Genomic DNA, 15,735 nt, shown 5'->3' with positions numbered 1-15,735 from the left:
TAAATGCATGCTGAAGGAGGTGGTGTAAATTTCTTCAGCGGCGTAGCTGCTGATAAATTACCAATATTTCACTAAACAACCCCTCCCCGCAAATACTCATGCAGGCAACTGTAATTAAACTCAGTGGGTCAATAGGAAACCACCGATCATCAAAACAGAAGGAAGTGTTTCAGTGGGAAGAGTGTTGATAAGAGAAGGGAATAGGGATGCATATATATATAAGAAATTGTTAAAGAACAAAAAAAATGAAAGCTCATTTTTATAGTAAAATGCAAAGACCCTATTTTTCTAAACAAATATGATGCCAAAGCTAGAATGAAATGTCCGTTTTCCTGGATGCACTAGCACGGGCAGGAGAATTAGTGAATCTGGCTATCCTGAGACGTGAATCTGATATAAGGATAGACTACAGCCAGATTTGGGAAGTTTAATGACATCGGTTGTTTGGGGGCTGTTCTGTAGCTATTGGCACCTGAATATTGTATATGCTCAAGCCGCCATGCTTTTTATGTCCAATATGTTGTTTCTTTTATCGCCACTGGATTATGAACAAAATCCTAGGTTTCTACAGCAACTACCACCACCATTCCTTTCTTTTACAGAAATATATTTTTGTTATTTTCTTGTAATTTTATGTGTACAATGTATTCGATCATATTCACCCCTGCTACTCCATCTCCCCTACTCCCCTCCTTCTTTTAAAAATTATTTTATGTGTGTAATGCTTGCATGCATGTATGTTTGTGAACCACAGATGTGCAGTGCCCATGGAGGCGAAACAGGGCATCAGGAACTGGACTTACAGAAGGCTGTGAACCACCGTGTGGGTGCTGGAAATTGAACCTGGGCCCTCTGGGACAGCAGCCAGTAGTGCTTTTTACTAAAAAACAAAAAACAAACAGACACATCAAATCTACTTTTTGCTGTGTACAGTCGATAGTGTCATGGATGTTGGGCCATCTTCTGGAGCATGGCCACACTCTTAATGGCAACTTACTCCTCAACTCCCAGAAACTTTATCTACTTAGCATTCTCTAGTAAGGCCCTTAACTGCTCTGTAGGGAATTGCTAATTTCTATTCTGTCACGTTAGGAAGGGCCATCTTCTCAGGTAGGCAGCGCTTGGTAAGCTGCAGGTGCTCAGCAGGTGTTAGTTGTTGAAAGAGAAAGTTTTTTAAAATTCTATCCACTCTCCAGATGACACTCTGGCTTCCTTTGCTCTGCTTTTATTGACTACCTCTTGCCACTCTTTCCCTTCCCTCCCTGAGGACGAGGTTCAGAGAGGGCTCCTCCTGGATTCACCCCCCTCCCCCTCGCCGCGTAGGCGAGCTGACGTCAGGCGCAGCCGGGGCGTTCCCGTCAGGCTCGCCCAGCGGAGCCTGAAGGTCGGGGGCTGCCTAGGCTCTGCTGGTACCGCGGAACTGCAAGCATCGATCGCCTCGCCGGCCTCAGTCCACGCCTGATCTTCAAATCCAGAGCCTCAGAGCTGCTCAGTCTCGGCCCCACCCCCTGGGCGCTGGCGGTGGTTTCCTAGGGAACGACGCTGCGCGCCGACGGCGATTGGACCGGGCCGCGCGTGCGTGGTGGCCTGTGTTGGTGGCGACCCCGCGGAGGGTGCCGAGGTTTGAGTGCTGCACAGAATGGCCCATTTCTCCAGCGACGATGAGGTGATGCTGCAGGCGATGCTCCGGCAGCTGTTCCAGAGCGTGAAGGAGAAAATCACCGGCGCTCCCTCCTTGGAGTGCGCAGAGGAGATCCTCTTGCGGCTGGAGGAAACTGACGAAAATTTCCACAAGTAAAGTCGAGTTTAAGTTTTTAAGCAAACAAGCCACTGGTCCAGGGAAGGTGAAAATGATTCGGATAAAGAGATTCATTTGATTTTTGTTAAAATAGCTAATTGGTGGTTCAGTTTGTCTACCAGTTGTCCCAGTGCCGAATTTATTTTTTCTTTATTTTTTTTTTAAAACTCGTTTTCCAGAGCCTCTTCTGCCTGTTTTTCTTTGCTGTTACATCAATTGTAAACCATTCGTGTACTTTAAAGAGCAATCTTAATCCCTGAAATTCGGGATTCCCTTCACTTTACCTAAAAGCAGTGGCCCCCAAGATCCCTATTTACTGGTCTGTTGCTTCACTACCTGCTGTAGTTAGCCATTCAACACTGCAAGGGCTCCCATGCTGAAGTATGTCTGGGTGCCTGTGGAGCAGGAGGGCGCCCATGCAATTGCCCTGACTCCAGTGACAAGAGGCAGGATGCCAGGCATGGAGGAAAAAAAGAAAGTTGTCAGGTGCTACCAGAATGGTCTTTAAAAATGTAAACACACCTTAGACTTAAATATCTTTAGAGAGCTAATCCTTTCTTTGGAGTTTATCCATACACCAAGTTAAGCCTCTCAGTCACAGTCTATCTCCAGGCTCTCGGTTTGTGATGACTTGTAGCTTTTTCAAATCCAGTGTTTGCATTTTATTTGGTCTCACAGTCATTGTTTCTTGTGATGTCGCTTTAGTCTGCTAATCTATTTAATTCACACTGGTGCTGGGAATGGAACCCAGGGTCTCATGAATGACAGGAGACATTTTTATGGTGCTTTTATTGACTTTTGGATAATTTGAAGTTCAGTTTCTCTGAAAATGGGCATTAGGGGTTCCTTCAGGCCTTTGACGCTCTGTGTTAAAGGTTATTTGTTTACTTGTATTATGGGTTGTCCCTTATAATTCCCTCAGGTTCCCAAGGGAAGTTTTAAAAGATGTAGAAAGAATCACTGTAGAGTTTCGTATTTAATACTAAATTTTGAGACTTGCTTGGTGTGTTGCTCAGGCTAGCCTGAAAGTTACTATTATGTTTCAACATTCTAAGTGATGGGAGCATGCACCATCCTGCCCAGCTTGATTTTTTAAAATTTATGATTGTGTTTATGGCTTCCTTCATTGTTACTTATTTCCATAGTATCTCACTGTTACTCTCAATTATTGGATGGCACTATTCTTTAGACATACTTGGAATCAGGTTTCTCTTTGGTCATAGGTTTATTATTTAAAAAGCTCAGTATAGAAAATTTGGCATCTTCCCCCAAATTAAATTTATTACCAACTCATTTGCTTGGCTTTTGTTTGTTTTTGTTTTGACAGGATCTTACTATACAGCTCTGATTGGCCTGGAGCTTGTTGTGTAGATGAGGCTGTCCTAGAACTAACAGAGATCCCCCTTGTCTTGGCCTCTGGGGTGTACACCACCACACTGGCACATGTGTGTTCCCAAAACAGTAAATAAGGCAGTGATTTTAGTAGTGTATTTTGGGAATTCTTCAGTTTTATCTAGATTTTTAAACTAATTTACATAAAGATTTTCATTAACATCCTGTTACCTTAATATTTCCAAGGTCTGCAGTTATATCTTCCTTTTATAAGTCCACATATGAAAAAACTTATATGGGATTCTGGGTTTCTTGGTTGTTAGCATTTTTATAAGAAGGTGGCATTGGAGACATTTGAGTCAGAAAATATGTAATTTCAGGTATAATAAACCCAAGTGGGAGACAGTGTGCTCATTGGAGGAGAAACTAATAGAAGTAATGCTGTCATGGAGATTTGTCATGCGGAGATGTTAACCTGTCCCTTCCTTTAGTGGCCTGTTCTGGTTTTCTCTCTAAGCTGTATGTATTTTTTCTGAATGTTACTAAGTTAAGTAAAGACATTCACATTTCCACTCTTCTCTAGTGTTACTACCTCCATTTTCCAAGAAAACTCTATTGTTATTTTTCCATAGTGAACCTGTGACTTTCTCAGAATATTGGTACAAACATTTGGCAGGTATTTTACTTAACTAGGGAGATTGGTCAATCTAATAATCAGAATTTGCTGGCATGATGGTATGCACCCATAATCCCAGGCTGGAGGAGGCTGATGAAGAAAGATTTTGAGTTTGAAGCCAGCCTGACCTACATTTTTCCAATAAATAAGACAAAAGATTTAGAGATTTCTTGCCAGCATTTGTTATTTTCTTAATGGCAAGGCAAGAAATTTTCGCATGTTACAGGCCTTTGCGTGCTAAATTCCTTGGCTCTGGTTAATAAACGGCACTGATATTTGCTCCGTTTTATTTCTCTATTTGTTTCAGCTATGAATTTGTAAAATACCTTAGACAGCACATAGGTAACACATTGGGGTCTATGATCGAAGAAGAAATGGAAAAATGCACATCTGATCATAACCAGGGTGAGGAATCTGGTTACGACACTGTTGTACAGCACGTCACCAAGAGAACGCAGGAGTCTAAGGAGTGAGTATGGCATAATAATTATGTTTGTGTTTATAATTTAGATCTCACCCTGGAAGCCCTTTGACTTCCCTTCTCAAGGGATTTTTCTAGCTTCCTGACCTCTGTAGATGCTTGGCAGGGAAGTAGGATATATAGAAAGATAAAGATTAACTATTGGATTTTCTTTCAAAAGAAAAACCTTGAGGTGGGTAAAATAGCTGGGAAGGGAAAGTTGGGATGCTGGTAGGGCTCACAGATTTTAGAGATTGTTAAAGCTGTGGGAGGTTTTGGCTAAGAGTTAAAAAGAGGAGAAGATAAAATGGAGAATGAAGAAAAGAGGTAGGAATATGTGCGGGACTTTGGGAGATGTATCTGCAGGGTAAACTGGGTGGAGAAACATCAGCAGGAGTCTGCAACCTCAACAGAGCCCTGTATAAGCAAAAGCATCACAAGGCATCCACAAAAGTGGAAGGTAAATAGCACAGGATAAGAACCAAAATGAGTGAATTGCTGGCCCGCCGACCCTGATCTGATGGGTGAGGGTCTCAGCTCCCTCTGGCTATGGCAGCTTCCATATGGTGCTGTGTGCAGAAGGGGGAGTTGGACCCTTTGGTCCCTGCAGCCTCCGTGTTCTGGGATTTCTGGCACTGGAGGAGGAGAGGTTATAAGTCCTCTTTTGAAGTTTCCTTGGATCTCAGCACCTGTGCAGGGTAGGCAGATGTGAGGAGCACACTTCCCTCCAGTTTCTGCTGCTCTTCCAACACTAATACCTCATTGGGATGATTTCTTGACAGTACCCCGATGCCATACCCCTCACATTCTATAGAGCAAACTCAGGGCGCTCTAGGTAGTTCACAAGGCTGGCCATGAGCTTTCCACACACTCTCCTAACATATGTGCCACCTTCTTTCCCATAATCTCACCACACTGGTCTAGCTCTTTATTAAACACTCAGGCAGGTACATCTCTTAGGTTTGTCCTTATGTTGGATTGCTGTAGAGTGTCCTTTCCATAGGTTATCTGATTTAACATTCAACTTGGGAGCATCTTAGTTCGCTGTCTTCATTTTAAGGCATTTTGTTCTCTATTCTGCCTAAACCAATAGCCTTTCTCTCTTCATCATATTTCCCTATTTTACTTTATTTTCCTTTCACCTTTTTGTCACTAAGAAAGGATACAATCTATATCTATCTTTTTCTTTTATTTCAGTATTTCATTGATAGGATGGGTGATCTACAAAGATAAATTTGTATCCTGTTTTTTTATTTCTGTATCCTTAATGCCTTGAAAGTGCCTTGTATATTATAGATGCTTAATAGAGACTTGTTAATAAAAATTGAAGTGTTTTATTTAATTATAATGTATGATTATAATTAATTATAATTTTGTTGAGTTATAATTAAACTAGAATCAGTTTTATGTTACAAATTGCAATACTGTAGATGTTATTTGTTCTCAAACAATGTTAGAAGCTTGGTCCCCAATGTGGCAGATTTAGGAGGCAATAGATCCCTAAAGAGAAGCTACATACAAAAAAATTAGGTCATTGAAAATGAAGTCTCAGTGGGGATTAAGGCAGTTCTTAACCCTGTTTAGTTCTAGTAAGTGAGTGAGCAAGCATGCATGCTTGCCACAGAGAAAGAGATAAACAGATGTTAGAAAGCAACAGTCCCCTCCCTACCTCCTGGCTTCTGGTCTTATCTATTCCTTTCTCCAGCAATCTTGTGATTTGTGTGCTATTTACCATGAGGTCAGGACTAGAGCTGGGCAGAAACTAATGCAAGCTTGTGATCCCCCAAACTTATGAGATAGACTTCTTTTCTTCATTACTGTACCTAGGCTCAAGTACAGTTTTAGCAAGGAAAGCAGACTAATGTTGAAAGTGCTGTGTCATTAGCAGTAGCTCTTTTTCCTTTATATGTCAGCTAGTCTTCATGCATTGAGCGAGCAGCTACAATATGGTGTACTGTAAAGAGGAAGGAAGTGTTTTCCACCCTTCACTAATCTACAGTGTAAATAGAAGAGTTTAATACTGTTCTGAAATGGAAATGAAACAGATTCAATTCGGTGTGTTAAGTGCTATGATATATACAAAAGGCTGTATGGAAATATCAAGGAAGAAATATATTAGTCCAAATATGTAATGAATGTTTATAACAAAAAAGCATGAAAACGCAAGCCCCAAAGGAAATTAACTTCCCCCTGGAGCATGAAAGTGATGAATAGATAGGTGGGTCTGTCACTGTTCCCGCTAGGGTTCCGGGTCCCTTTCACCGTCCTACTCCATCATCCCTTATGGCAGGGGATGGTAATGTTTCTTATAAAGGAGCATACAATAAACACTTTAGGTTTTATTCCCTGTATGTTTTATCAACAATATGAGAACAGCCATAGATCATATATAATGGAAAGAATGTGCACATGTTATAGTTAAATTTTATTTAGTGGAAAGTCAATTTAGGTCAATAAAATAATGTCTTAATTACTTTTTTATTGCTTATTGTAGTTTTATTACAACTACTAGAGACCAAGGATTCAAATGGCCCATGAGGGCCATTCTGTTTTAAACCATCAGAGATAATATTCTGCCAACCCTAGTATCAGAGTTAATCAAATTTCTGCTTGAGTATTTATTGTCTATTGTATTAAAGAAAATTAATTCTAATTTATTTATAAACTAAGCTTAAAAATATTAGTCTGGACAGGAATTCTGTTTCTCTTATGAGAACTATTTATTGTTGTTACTCATTGGAATAAGATGACAATATATAGACATAAATAGTTCAGACATTAACATATGGAATAAAGTCCATAAAGTTAAAATTTCTTTTTTTAATTTTTGTTTTTTTGAGATAAGGTTTCTTTGTGTAATAGCTTTGGCTGCCCTGTAACTCTCTTTGTAGACCAGGCTGGCCTCAAGCTCACAGAGATCCACCTGCCTCTGCCTCCTGAGTGCTGGGATTAAATACATTCACCACTGTACCTGGCTAAAGTTTCTTATTTTATACAAAAATAAAGGAGTTGTGTCCATATTTGGACACTATTTAAATACCTAGTAGTCTGTGTTTAGCTGCTTATTCCAAAAAGAATGCTAAACCTGATCAGATAATAGAGGCATGCAAGCATTTTAGTGATAAGTGCAGAGTTTTATATGATCCTATTAGGAAATTACTTTCAAAAAAGTTCTTTGTAAGCTATTTAACTCTGGTGTCCTTAAGTTCATCTATGCATAAAATTTAAAACAGTAATAACCACTAAGATTAAAAAAGACTTAATGAATATTTGTCTTGTGCTTTTTGAACTGTGGACGATAGACTTTAAGTTGTATGGAGTATTTTTTTGTTCGAAGTTTCTTGAAAAGTTACTCAGTGCTCATGTGGCAACAGTACATTTTTATTGTAATAAGTACAAGCCATATCGCTAATTAAACATTTTGATGTTTATTTATTCAATATTGATACGTGGAAGAGTTTCCTTTTAGGCCTCTCTTGTTATTTAATGAGTTTGGAAGCACTTAGGCAGATTTCCATTGTTATTTCTGGCTTTCTTTCCTTGAAGCTTTTTATTTCCCTATTTGAATATTTCTTGAAGCATTATAGGAATGTGTGGATAGTATCTATTTTCGATATCTGCTTCCCTTTGTTTTCTTTTTTTTGGGGGGGGGGTTTCGAGACAGGGTTTCTCTGTGGTTTTGGAGCTGTCCTGGAACTAGCTCTGTAGACCAGGCTGGTCTCGAACTCACAGAGATCCGCCTGCCTCTGCCTCCCAAGTGCTGGGATTAAAGGCGTGCGCCACCACAGCCCGGCTTCCCTTTGTTTTCTAAAAGCTACAGTGGCTACTGTTGCATTCTGGCTAATTTAACCCTTGGTATGGATGATAATGTAAAAGATTATTGCTCTTATTTTCCCTTCTGAGTGTTTTTATGATAGTTCTTACAGAGGAATTCATGGTCGTCCTTTAAAAAATTCCTATTAGAAACATTTATGTCCAAATGGAAATTTCAGTTGTTCAATGGATTAAATAATTCTCACGTTTTACTTTTCATACTTCTTCATTAAATTACCAAAATTCCTTTCCTTTCTTTTTCTGTGGTTGCTGTTTTTTCTTTCTTCTCCTCCTCTTTTTCTTTCCCTGTAGTAAGAGGTTGCTCGTTCATTCCCAGCCACTTAGACCCAAAGTAATCACACAGAAGCGATATATTTACCACTGTTTGGCCAGTAGCTTAAGAGTATTGCTAGCTAGCTCTTACATCTAGAATGAACTTATCTCTATTAATCTGTGTGTCTTCACGTGGCTGTGGCTTACTGGCAAGGTTCCAGCTGGCAGCTCTGTGTCTTTCCCCTCTGGCATCTATCTACATGGCATCTTTCTGACTCCGCCTTCTTTCTCCCAGCATCCAGTTTATTTTTTCCGCCTTGCTTTACTCTGCTAAACCACTAGCTGAAACAGATTCATTATTAACCGGTGGTATTCACAGCATACAGAGGGGAGTCCCACATCACTTCCCCTCCCTCCCTTCCTCTTTAATCTTCCTTCTCTTCCTTCTTTTACCTTCTTTTGATGCAGACTTGAACTAAATCTTTCTGTGTCCATTTAGAGGGCTGGATAACAGGCATACCTCACTGGATCTAGCTAAATCACCAAATTGTAAATTTTAAAGAAATAGAGAAGTCATGAAGTACCTGTCAACATACCTAACTTCAAAGGATGCTGAGAGTATAGTTTAGCTACTAATCAATTACTGTGAAAGGAGAGAACAGCTTTCTGTTTGTTTGGGACAGAGTCTCAATATGTAGCACTGATTGGCCTGAAACTTGCTTTGTAGGCCAGGCTGCCATTGAATTTATAGAAATATCCTTCTCTCTGCTTCTTGGATTCTGGGATTAAAGATGTACCACTATGCCTGGCCAGAACAGCTTCTGATGGACAGATCTTTATTTTTATCAGAGCACTTTTCTCCGTCCCTCCCTCCTTCTGGTAGGGTATTCTTGTGCATCTCAGGCTGACCTTGAGCTCACTAAGTAACACAGGCTGGTGCCAGGGGACCCATCCCCCTCTTCCTTCCTTAGAGGCACTGCACACATAGATACAGAAACACATGGAGGCAAATACCAATACACATAAAATAATAAAGTAAAAATAAAATTATACATTTTCTAAAATGATAAGTTTTCTCTTGTGGAGACATCTGGAGACTTGCAGAGCTGAGGGAAACTAGAGAATGTCTAGTTTTAAGTCTCACTTCAGAGATCTGTGTCCTGGAAGATAGAGAAAAGAGGTAGAGATGAGATGAGCGACAGAAGTGAACTGGGTTCTGGCTTTATGTTGTGAGCATTTGGGTATGTTGCTGACAACAGGAATGCATGCCACTGGGACAGCTTGGCTTTTGTTGATTTTATCGCATGACTTCGTAGATGAAAAGTTGTAAGTCTACTGATTGGGTGTACATTGAATTTAAAGGTACAAGGAAATGATGCATTCCCTGAAGAATATCATGATGGTGGTGGTGGAGACCATGATCAACAAGTTTGAGGAAGATGAGACCCGGAGTCCGGACAGGCAGCGGCGACTGCAGAAGGAGGAGCGTGGCAGCTGCTGCACAGACAATTGTTCTGACAGTGACTCCTCCTTCAATCAGGTGGGCTCTTCGTCTCCCAGTCTTGTCTTAAAACAGTCTTTAATTATCACTAGCTTGTATATATCCTTTCTCATTTTTTTTCTGTCCTCCAATTTTAAGATTCAGAAAAAGTAAAACATAAAACAGTCTATTTGGTCGATGAAATTTTACAGAATTGTTTGTTTAATGAATAATTATATCTCAGATAATTTTTAGTCAGGATTATGTTTTGAATTAATAACAACAACAATAATAAGGGTTGAAATAAATCTCTTTAAGCATTAATCAAAGAAGTTTATTGTCAATTTTTATCAAAGTGTAACTGAGATGTGGAGATAAAACGTTGATGATTTTTATGCATTTCTGGGTTGAAAGTGGCTGTGAATTGTCAGTTTTGCACATTTAAAGTCTTCATATGTAAAGCGGTTTGAGGCTAACCAGTCTGGTGTGGGACACAGAACTAGCCCTGTGGAGACTGAAGCAGGGGGATTGTGAGTTTGAGGCCACCCGCCCTATATACTGAGACCCTGTCCTAGGAGCTAAAGACAAACAAAAAGCAACTAAAAAGTTCGAGATTGTGATGGTTAGTTTTATCTGTCCACTTGACACAGCCATGAGTCACCTGGGGTTGTCTAGATGAGATTGCCTTATGGGTATGTCTGTGGAGAGTTGTCTTGGATACTGATGTTAGCTGATACTAGAAGATACAGGCCACTGTGGGTGGTGCCATTCTGCATGCAGAGGATCCTGGACTGTGTAAGTGCAGAGAAAGCCATCTGGGCACAGATCTGAGCACAGGTAAGCTGTACACTTAGTCCTTTCTGCTCCCAACTGTGTGTGTGCTGTGACTAGCAGCTCCACTTCCTCCTTCTGTGATTTCCATCCACGGTGGGCCGTCACCTCTAATTATAAGGTAAAGCACTTTCTTCTCCGAGTTGCTTTATATCAGGCTATTTTGTCACCTCAACAGAAACCGGGACAGAAGACTTTATGTTCCTCTAACTAGGATGTAGGTAGGAGTACCTGCCATTTGACTGCAGTCAAACTGGAAAAAGATAGGCTTAAGTCTGAATTAGTCCAAATGGAAGACAAGGAAACGAGCTAGACATGTACCAGGAGCTCCTGGCAGGCATCCAGGCTAAATGCTGTCCGTCTGTTCGTCTGCCTGTAATGATTTTGTTTTTGAGATTTGTAGAACTGAAAAGCAAGTCTAGGCCTTTAGGATCATCTCTGCATCCTTTGTCACAGGTCTCCACCAGCGAGAAGGCTCCTGCCTCTGCGGTGGATACAGATTGCCTCCCCACGTGACTCGGGGACTGGGCTAATGCTGCAAAGAAGGAGCGGTATAATTAGAAATTAGACCATAAGCATCTTTCCAAAACTGACTTGAGGAGTTCATATAAAACATGAATAGAAGATGCATAGCAGCCTCTGCTTGGATTGCACCATTGAGTGGGAAGGACTGGAAGTAGCCCAGGCAGACCTGGAGTTGCTATGCTTAGTTACCACTGCATCGCTGGTCAGGGGAGATTGTGTCAAGCTGCGAGCTTCACACTCCAGACTGACTGTGTGATGTGACAGAGGATGTGATGGAGATTGGGGGTTTTCCATCTTACGGCTGTGATAATTTCTTGTTGATGAGCTCATGGGGAGAAAATGAGTTAATTGCCTTTGTGGGGTTGGCTTAATTGCTTGAGCTAGCTTCTTAAGAAATGAAAAGACAGAAAACTTCACTTTAGTGAAGTTCGCTCAGGAGCACACTATTTAATGATATTCCTTGGTTAATGAACCCCTTTAATATACTGAAACCCAGGAGAAGAAAAAAACGAAGCATTGTTAATACACTCCTCAAATGGAAGTATTAGGCCTAACTAAGCATAATCAAATACGAGGAGTTCATCAGCTGCTAATCCCAAATACTGGTTATTATTAGTGACGGGAATAACAGATCTTTCGGGTTTGGACAGAACAGAGTCACAATTTAAAATATTTTTGTCTTTTAATTTTGTTTGGTTTGGATTCTTCAGAAGAAACTATGCCTTCAGATCTGTGGTTTCCTTTGGGATGCCCACAGGCAATAGTCTAGCCTTCTAGCATCTACTCAATGAATACGACTATTCCAGAAAAGACTAATTGGTTTGGAAGTGAACTCTGTCCATGAGGACATTGGGAGATGCGTGAACTTTCTGAAACAAATGTATGAGTGTTGGAACATCCCAGACCTCTCCTTCAGAGGTGTGAGCTTGGAGAGGTGTGTGGGTATGCCTTTGCATAGTAAAGAGAGACTTTTCTCTGAAAGGGTCCTGACCCCAATCTTCCCCAGTGATCAGCTCTTTTATGACTGAGGTTGAAGATTAGTGGGAGGACCTTGGGGCAGCTCCCTGCTCTAGTCCATTCAGTTTATATATGCCAGGGATTACCAGTCAGTGACAAGAATAGACCAAGGAAATGATGATCTTTGCTCCTGACTTTTGCAGAACTGAGAAGTATCTTTTTCTGAGGGACTAGGGTCAGAGGTTCATCATTTGACCACAAAGCTCTGCTTGTTAGACGTTATTTACCATAAGTCATCTGTCTCCGTAGATCAGCCTCCTGATTAGTCTAGCTGGTCCTCCCCTTTACAGCTGCTAGCTCACTGTAGTAGAGCTGCTCCTGTTACCACTCACTGCTTGCTGCTGGACACCGGATTCTTCACTGTGGAAGCAAGGAGATCGACTCTTTGCCTTGTAACAACTCCATTAAATACTTACAGTCTCATTGATGACTTCAAGATCACTGCTTGCTCTGGGCTGAAAACTGTATCTAGATTTTTCTTTTCTATAATTAAAATGTAAAGTTAGCATACAAAGTAATAGGTTACATTTTGACATTTTCATACACATGTCATTATACTTTGTTCTTATTTACCCCTATTTCCTCAGCATCCTTTGTGCTTTTCTCTTGCTCGTTCCCCCCATTCTCTTTCTCTCAAATAGTTTCTCTTCTACTTTCCCTCCTCCACTTTCATGACCTTCCCCCACACAAATTTGCATCTAGATTTTGCAAATGAAATCAAGTGGGGCATTTGTCATTCTGAGTCTGGCTTATCACTCTTAACACAATGGTTTTCAGTTCAGTATCATTATTTATTTATTCTTTATGTCTGAATAAAATTCCATTGTATACACTACTTTCTGTTATCCATCTTTTGATAAATGTCCAAGGTGAGCCATTTCTTAGTTAATAAAATAGAGCAACAGTTAAGATGTATACACACGAAGATGCAAAGTATTTCTGTGGTATGTTGACTTAAAGTTCTTGAATACATAATATTCTTAAGAGTAGTATAGGTGGGACACATAGTTCTATTTTCAGTTGTTTGAGGAACCTCAACTCAAATCCGTATTGATTTTCATAGTGATTGCATTCATTTCCATTTCTACCAGCTGAGTAAAAGATCTTTTTCCCTATAAAACCATTTGTTTTCTTGATGGTAGCCATTCCGACTGGGATTAACCAGACTCTGGCTCAAAGCAGTTTTAAATTACATTTTCCTGACAGATAAGAATGTTGAACATTGTCTCAAATGCTTAGTGGCCATTTATATTTCTTTTACTGAGAACTGTCTATTTGGTCTATTAACTCACTCATTGATTGGTTGAGTTTATGTGTGTTTAATTTTGCACTTAATTTTAGTTATGAAACCCCTACATTCTCTAGGTCACTTATTCATTCTGGTGATTGTACTATACTTTTGATGTTGCAATTTTTTGTGAGTGGAATAGTCTTTATTTTATCATTATTTTAAGTACTGTAACTTGATTGTATCTGGAATTTTAATCTATTATTGAAAAACGGGAGACTATTAATAGTAAATGTAGATTTAAAGATATTGAAGAATGAATCAGTTATAATAGTTTTGAACTATAATTTTGGACAAAACAATGTAAGAGTTTGGTGTTGGGCCATTTCGAGCTGGGAAATTGGAATGCTCCTCCCAATTAAATTATTATTTGACAGTTAATGTTCTTTCTTTCTGCTACCCCCATCATTTAACATAGTGCAGAACCAGTATCGCACTGCTCTGTAATGGGCTAGCTGTCTTCTTATATTCCAAAGGAAACCAATCTCAAGAGGCATACTTTATATGAAGAAGGTGCGCCATAGTAATTGTCACCCATTGCTCTGTCACGCTATTTCATTGTTACCTGTTTAAGGCTTTTTCTCCTTTGTTTTACAAGAGCTTACTCTTTGTGATGAGCCATCACTTGGTGAGTGTGGAAGGCAGCGTAATTGCCCTCTCTAATGTGTCCATGTGCTAATCCTTAGAACTTGTGAACATGGGATATGGGCAAATAGGACTTTATGGATATTATTTTTTAAAGATTTATTTATTTTATGTCCATTGGGGTTTGGCCTGCCTGCATTTCTCTGTGATGATGCCAAAGCCCCTGGAACTGGAGTTACAGACAGTTGTGAATGGCTATGTGGGCTCTGGGAATTGAACATGGGACCTTTGGAAGATGAGCCAGTGCTTTTAACTGCTGAGCCTTCTCTCCAGCCCCCTTTACTGATAAACTATTAAGTTAAGGGTTTTCATGTGGAGAAATGACTTGGGTTCACTGGGCCTGGGAAATCACAGGGGTTTATGTAAGAAAAGCACAAGTGGCTGAACATACAGGCCGCCAAGGTTGGACCAATGTGACTGCTGGCTTGAAGATGAAGTAGGACGTGGCTAGGAAACCAGACAGGCTCTAGGAACTGGGAAAGGCAAGGGAATGGATTATTTTTTCCCCCTGGCAATAGTTATAGGATATATGTTCTTCCAGTTCGAATTTTGTTGAGTTCCTTTTGCCTATACTGGGAATACAGCTGTTCCTCTGTTTTTCTGAATGTGGGCTTTCAGCTCTCCGAATGTATTATTATTATTTTGCCACAATTCCTCAAGTTTTAATATCTTGAGCTTAACTAATTTTTTGGCACCTTCTGGAATCCTCCAGACTTTGCAGTGTTCTGGAGAGGATTCCACGGTGGCGTGGGGACCACAGTTTTCAGCTGTCAAAGCAGCAAGGTCAGTCATAGCACGACCGACCTGTGGCAGATTCCGCCAGCTTTGGCCGCTCTGGTTGATGAGTTCATTTTTCCTTTTTCTGATTGTTTGGTAAGGAGAGAAAAGCAGCAGCCTAAAATCTTAAAAATATAGACTTATTATTTATAAAAATATAAATATGAAAGGGGACTGTAGGTAAAATTTTTACGAATGAGAGTAATATCATTGTCCAGCCTGAGAAAAATAGATAGTTTGGGAGAAAACCTGGGTAGGGCAGGTGTGAGCTTGTGTTTGCCTGTTTGCTTGTTTTGGTATTATTCCCTTGAAACAATTTGGTTCCAGACAAATAAAGTAATTACTTTGATTGGCCATGTTAATATTTCTTTTTATGCATACTTAAGTGCGTCCTCATAGCTTGAGTTATTAATAGACAGACTTTATTAAATTTTGCGCTTTTAAAGGAAAGTGCATTTTCTTTGTTTTAGTCATTATAACTAAAACAGCTAGGAAATTTTAGAATAAGTTTAAAATCTGAAAACATCAAAACATTTTTTTCTCATGTTCACTTACATGCACACACACATTCACACTTACAAATATAAAATAAACATTTAATTAGTTCATTCTGAGCTGTTTAAGAGTGAAGACAGTATGCTGTGTGTACTAATGCATTGCTCTCTGTCCCTGACTATGGATAAAATATGACCAATTGCTCAAAGCGCCTGTTGCCTTGACTTCCCTGCAATGATAAACTGCATCCTAGAACTGTAGAAATAGGAGCGGCGGGCTGCGTCCCGGCACCCGGCCGCCCACATGGCTAGCTCTACCCGAAATA

At 40.1% G+C, this 15,735-nt stretch overlaps 1 protein-coding gene across 1 annotated transcript in view; it reads left to right on the top strand.

The window, feature by feature from the left end:
* Window positions 1-1,429: 1,429 nt before the first annotated feature.
* Tbc1d32 (TBC1 domain family member 32) overlaps window positions 1,430-15,735 on the top strand; it is a 192,225-nt gene continuing 177,919 nt past the window's right edge. The window contains exons 1-3 of the mRNA XM_026787416.1: window positions 1,430-1,794; window positions 4,114-4,275; window positions 9,715-9,892. Of these exons, the coding sequence (XP_026643217.1) occupies window positions 1,640-1,794; window positions 4,114-4,275; window positions 9,715-9,892 (495 nt within the window). The 5' untranslated portion in view covers window positions 1,430-1,639. The remainder of the gene's footprint in view (window positions 1,795-4,113; window positions 4,276-9,714; window positions 9,893-15,735) is intronic.

The sequence above is a fragment of the Microtus ochrogaster genome, linkage group LG9, assembly GCF_000317375.1.
Source record: "Microtus ochrogaster isolate Prairie Vole_2 linkage group LG9, MicOch1.0, whole genome shotgun sequence".
NCBI classification, from domain to species: Eukaryota; Metazoa; Chordata; class Mammalia; order Rodentia; family Cricetidae; genus Microtus; species Microtus ochrogaster.
The sequence above is the reverse complement of the archived record's forward strand: the minus strand, read 5'-3'. Positions and strand labels throughout refer to the sequence as shown.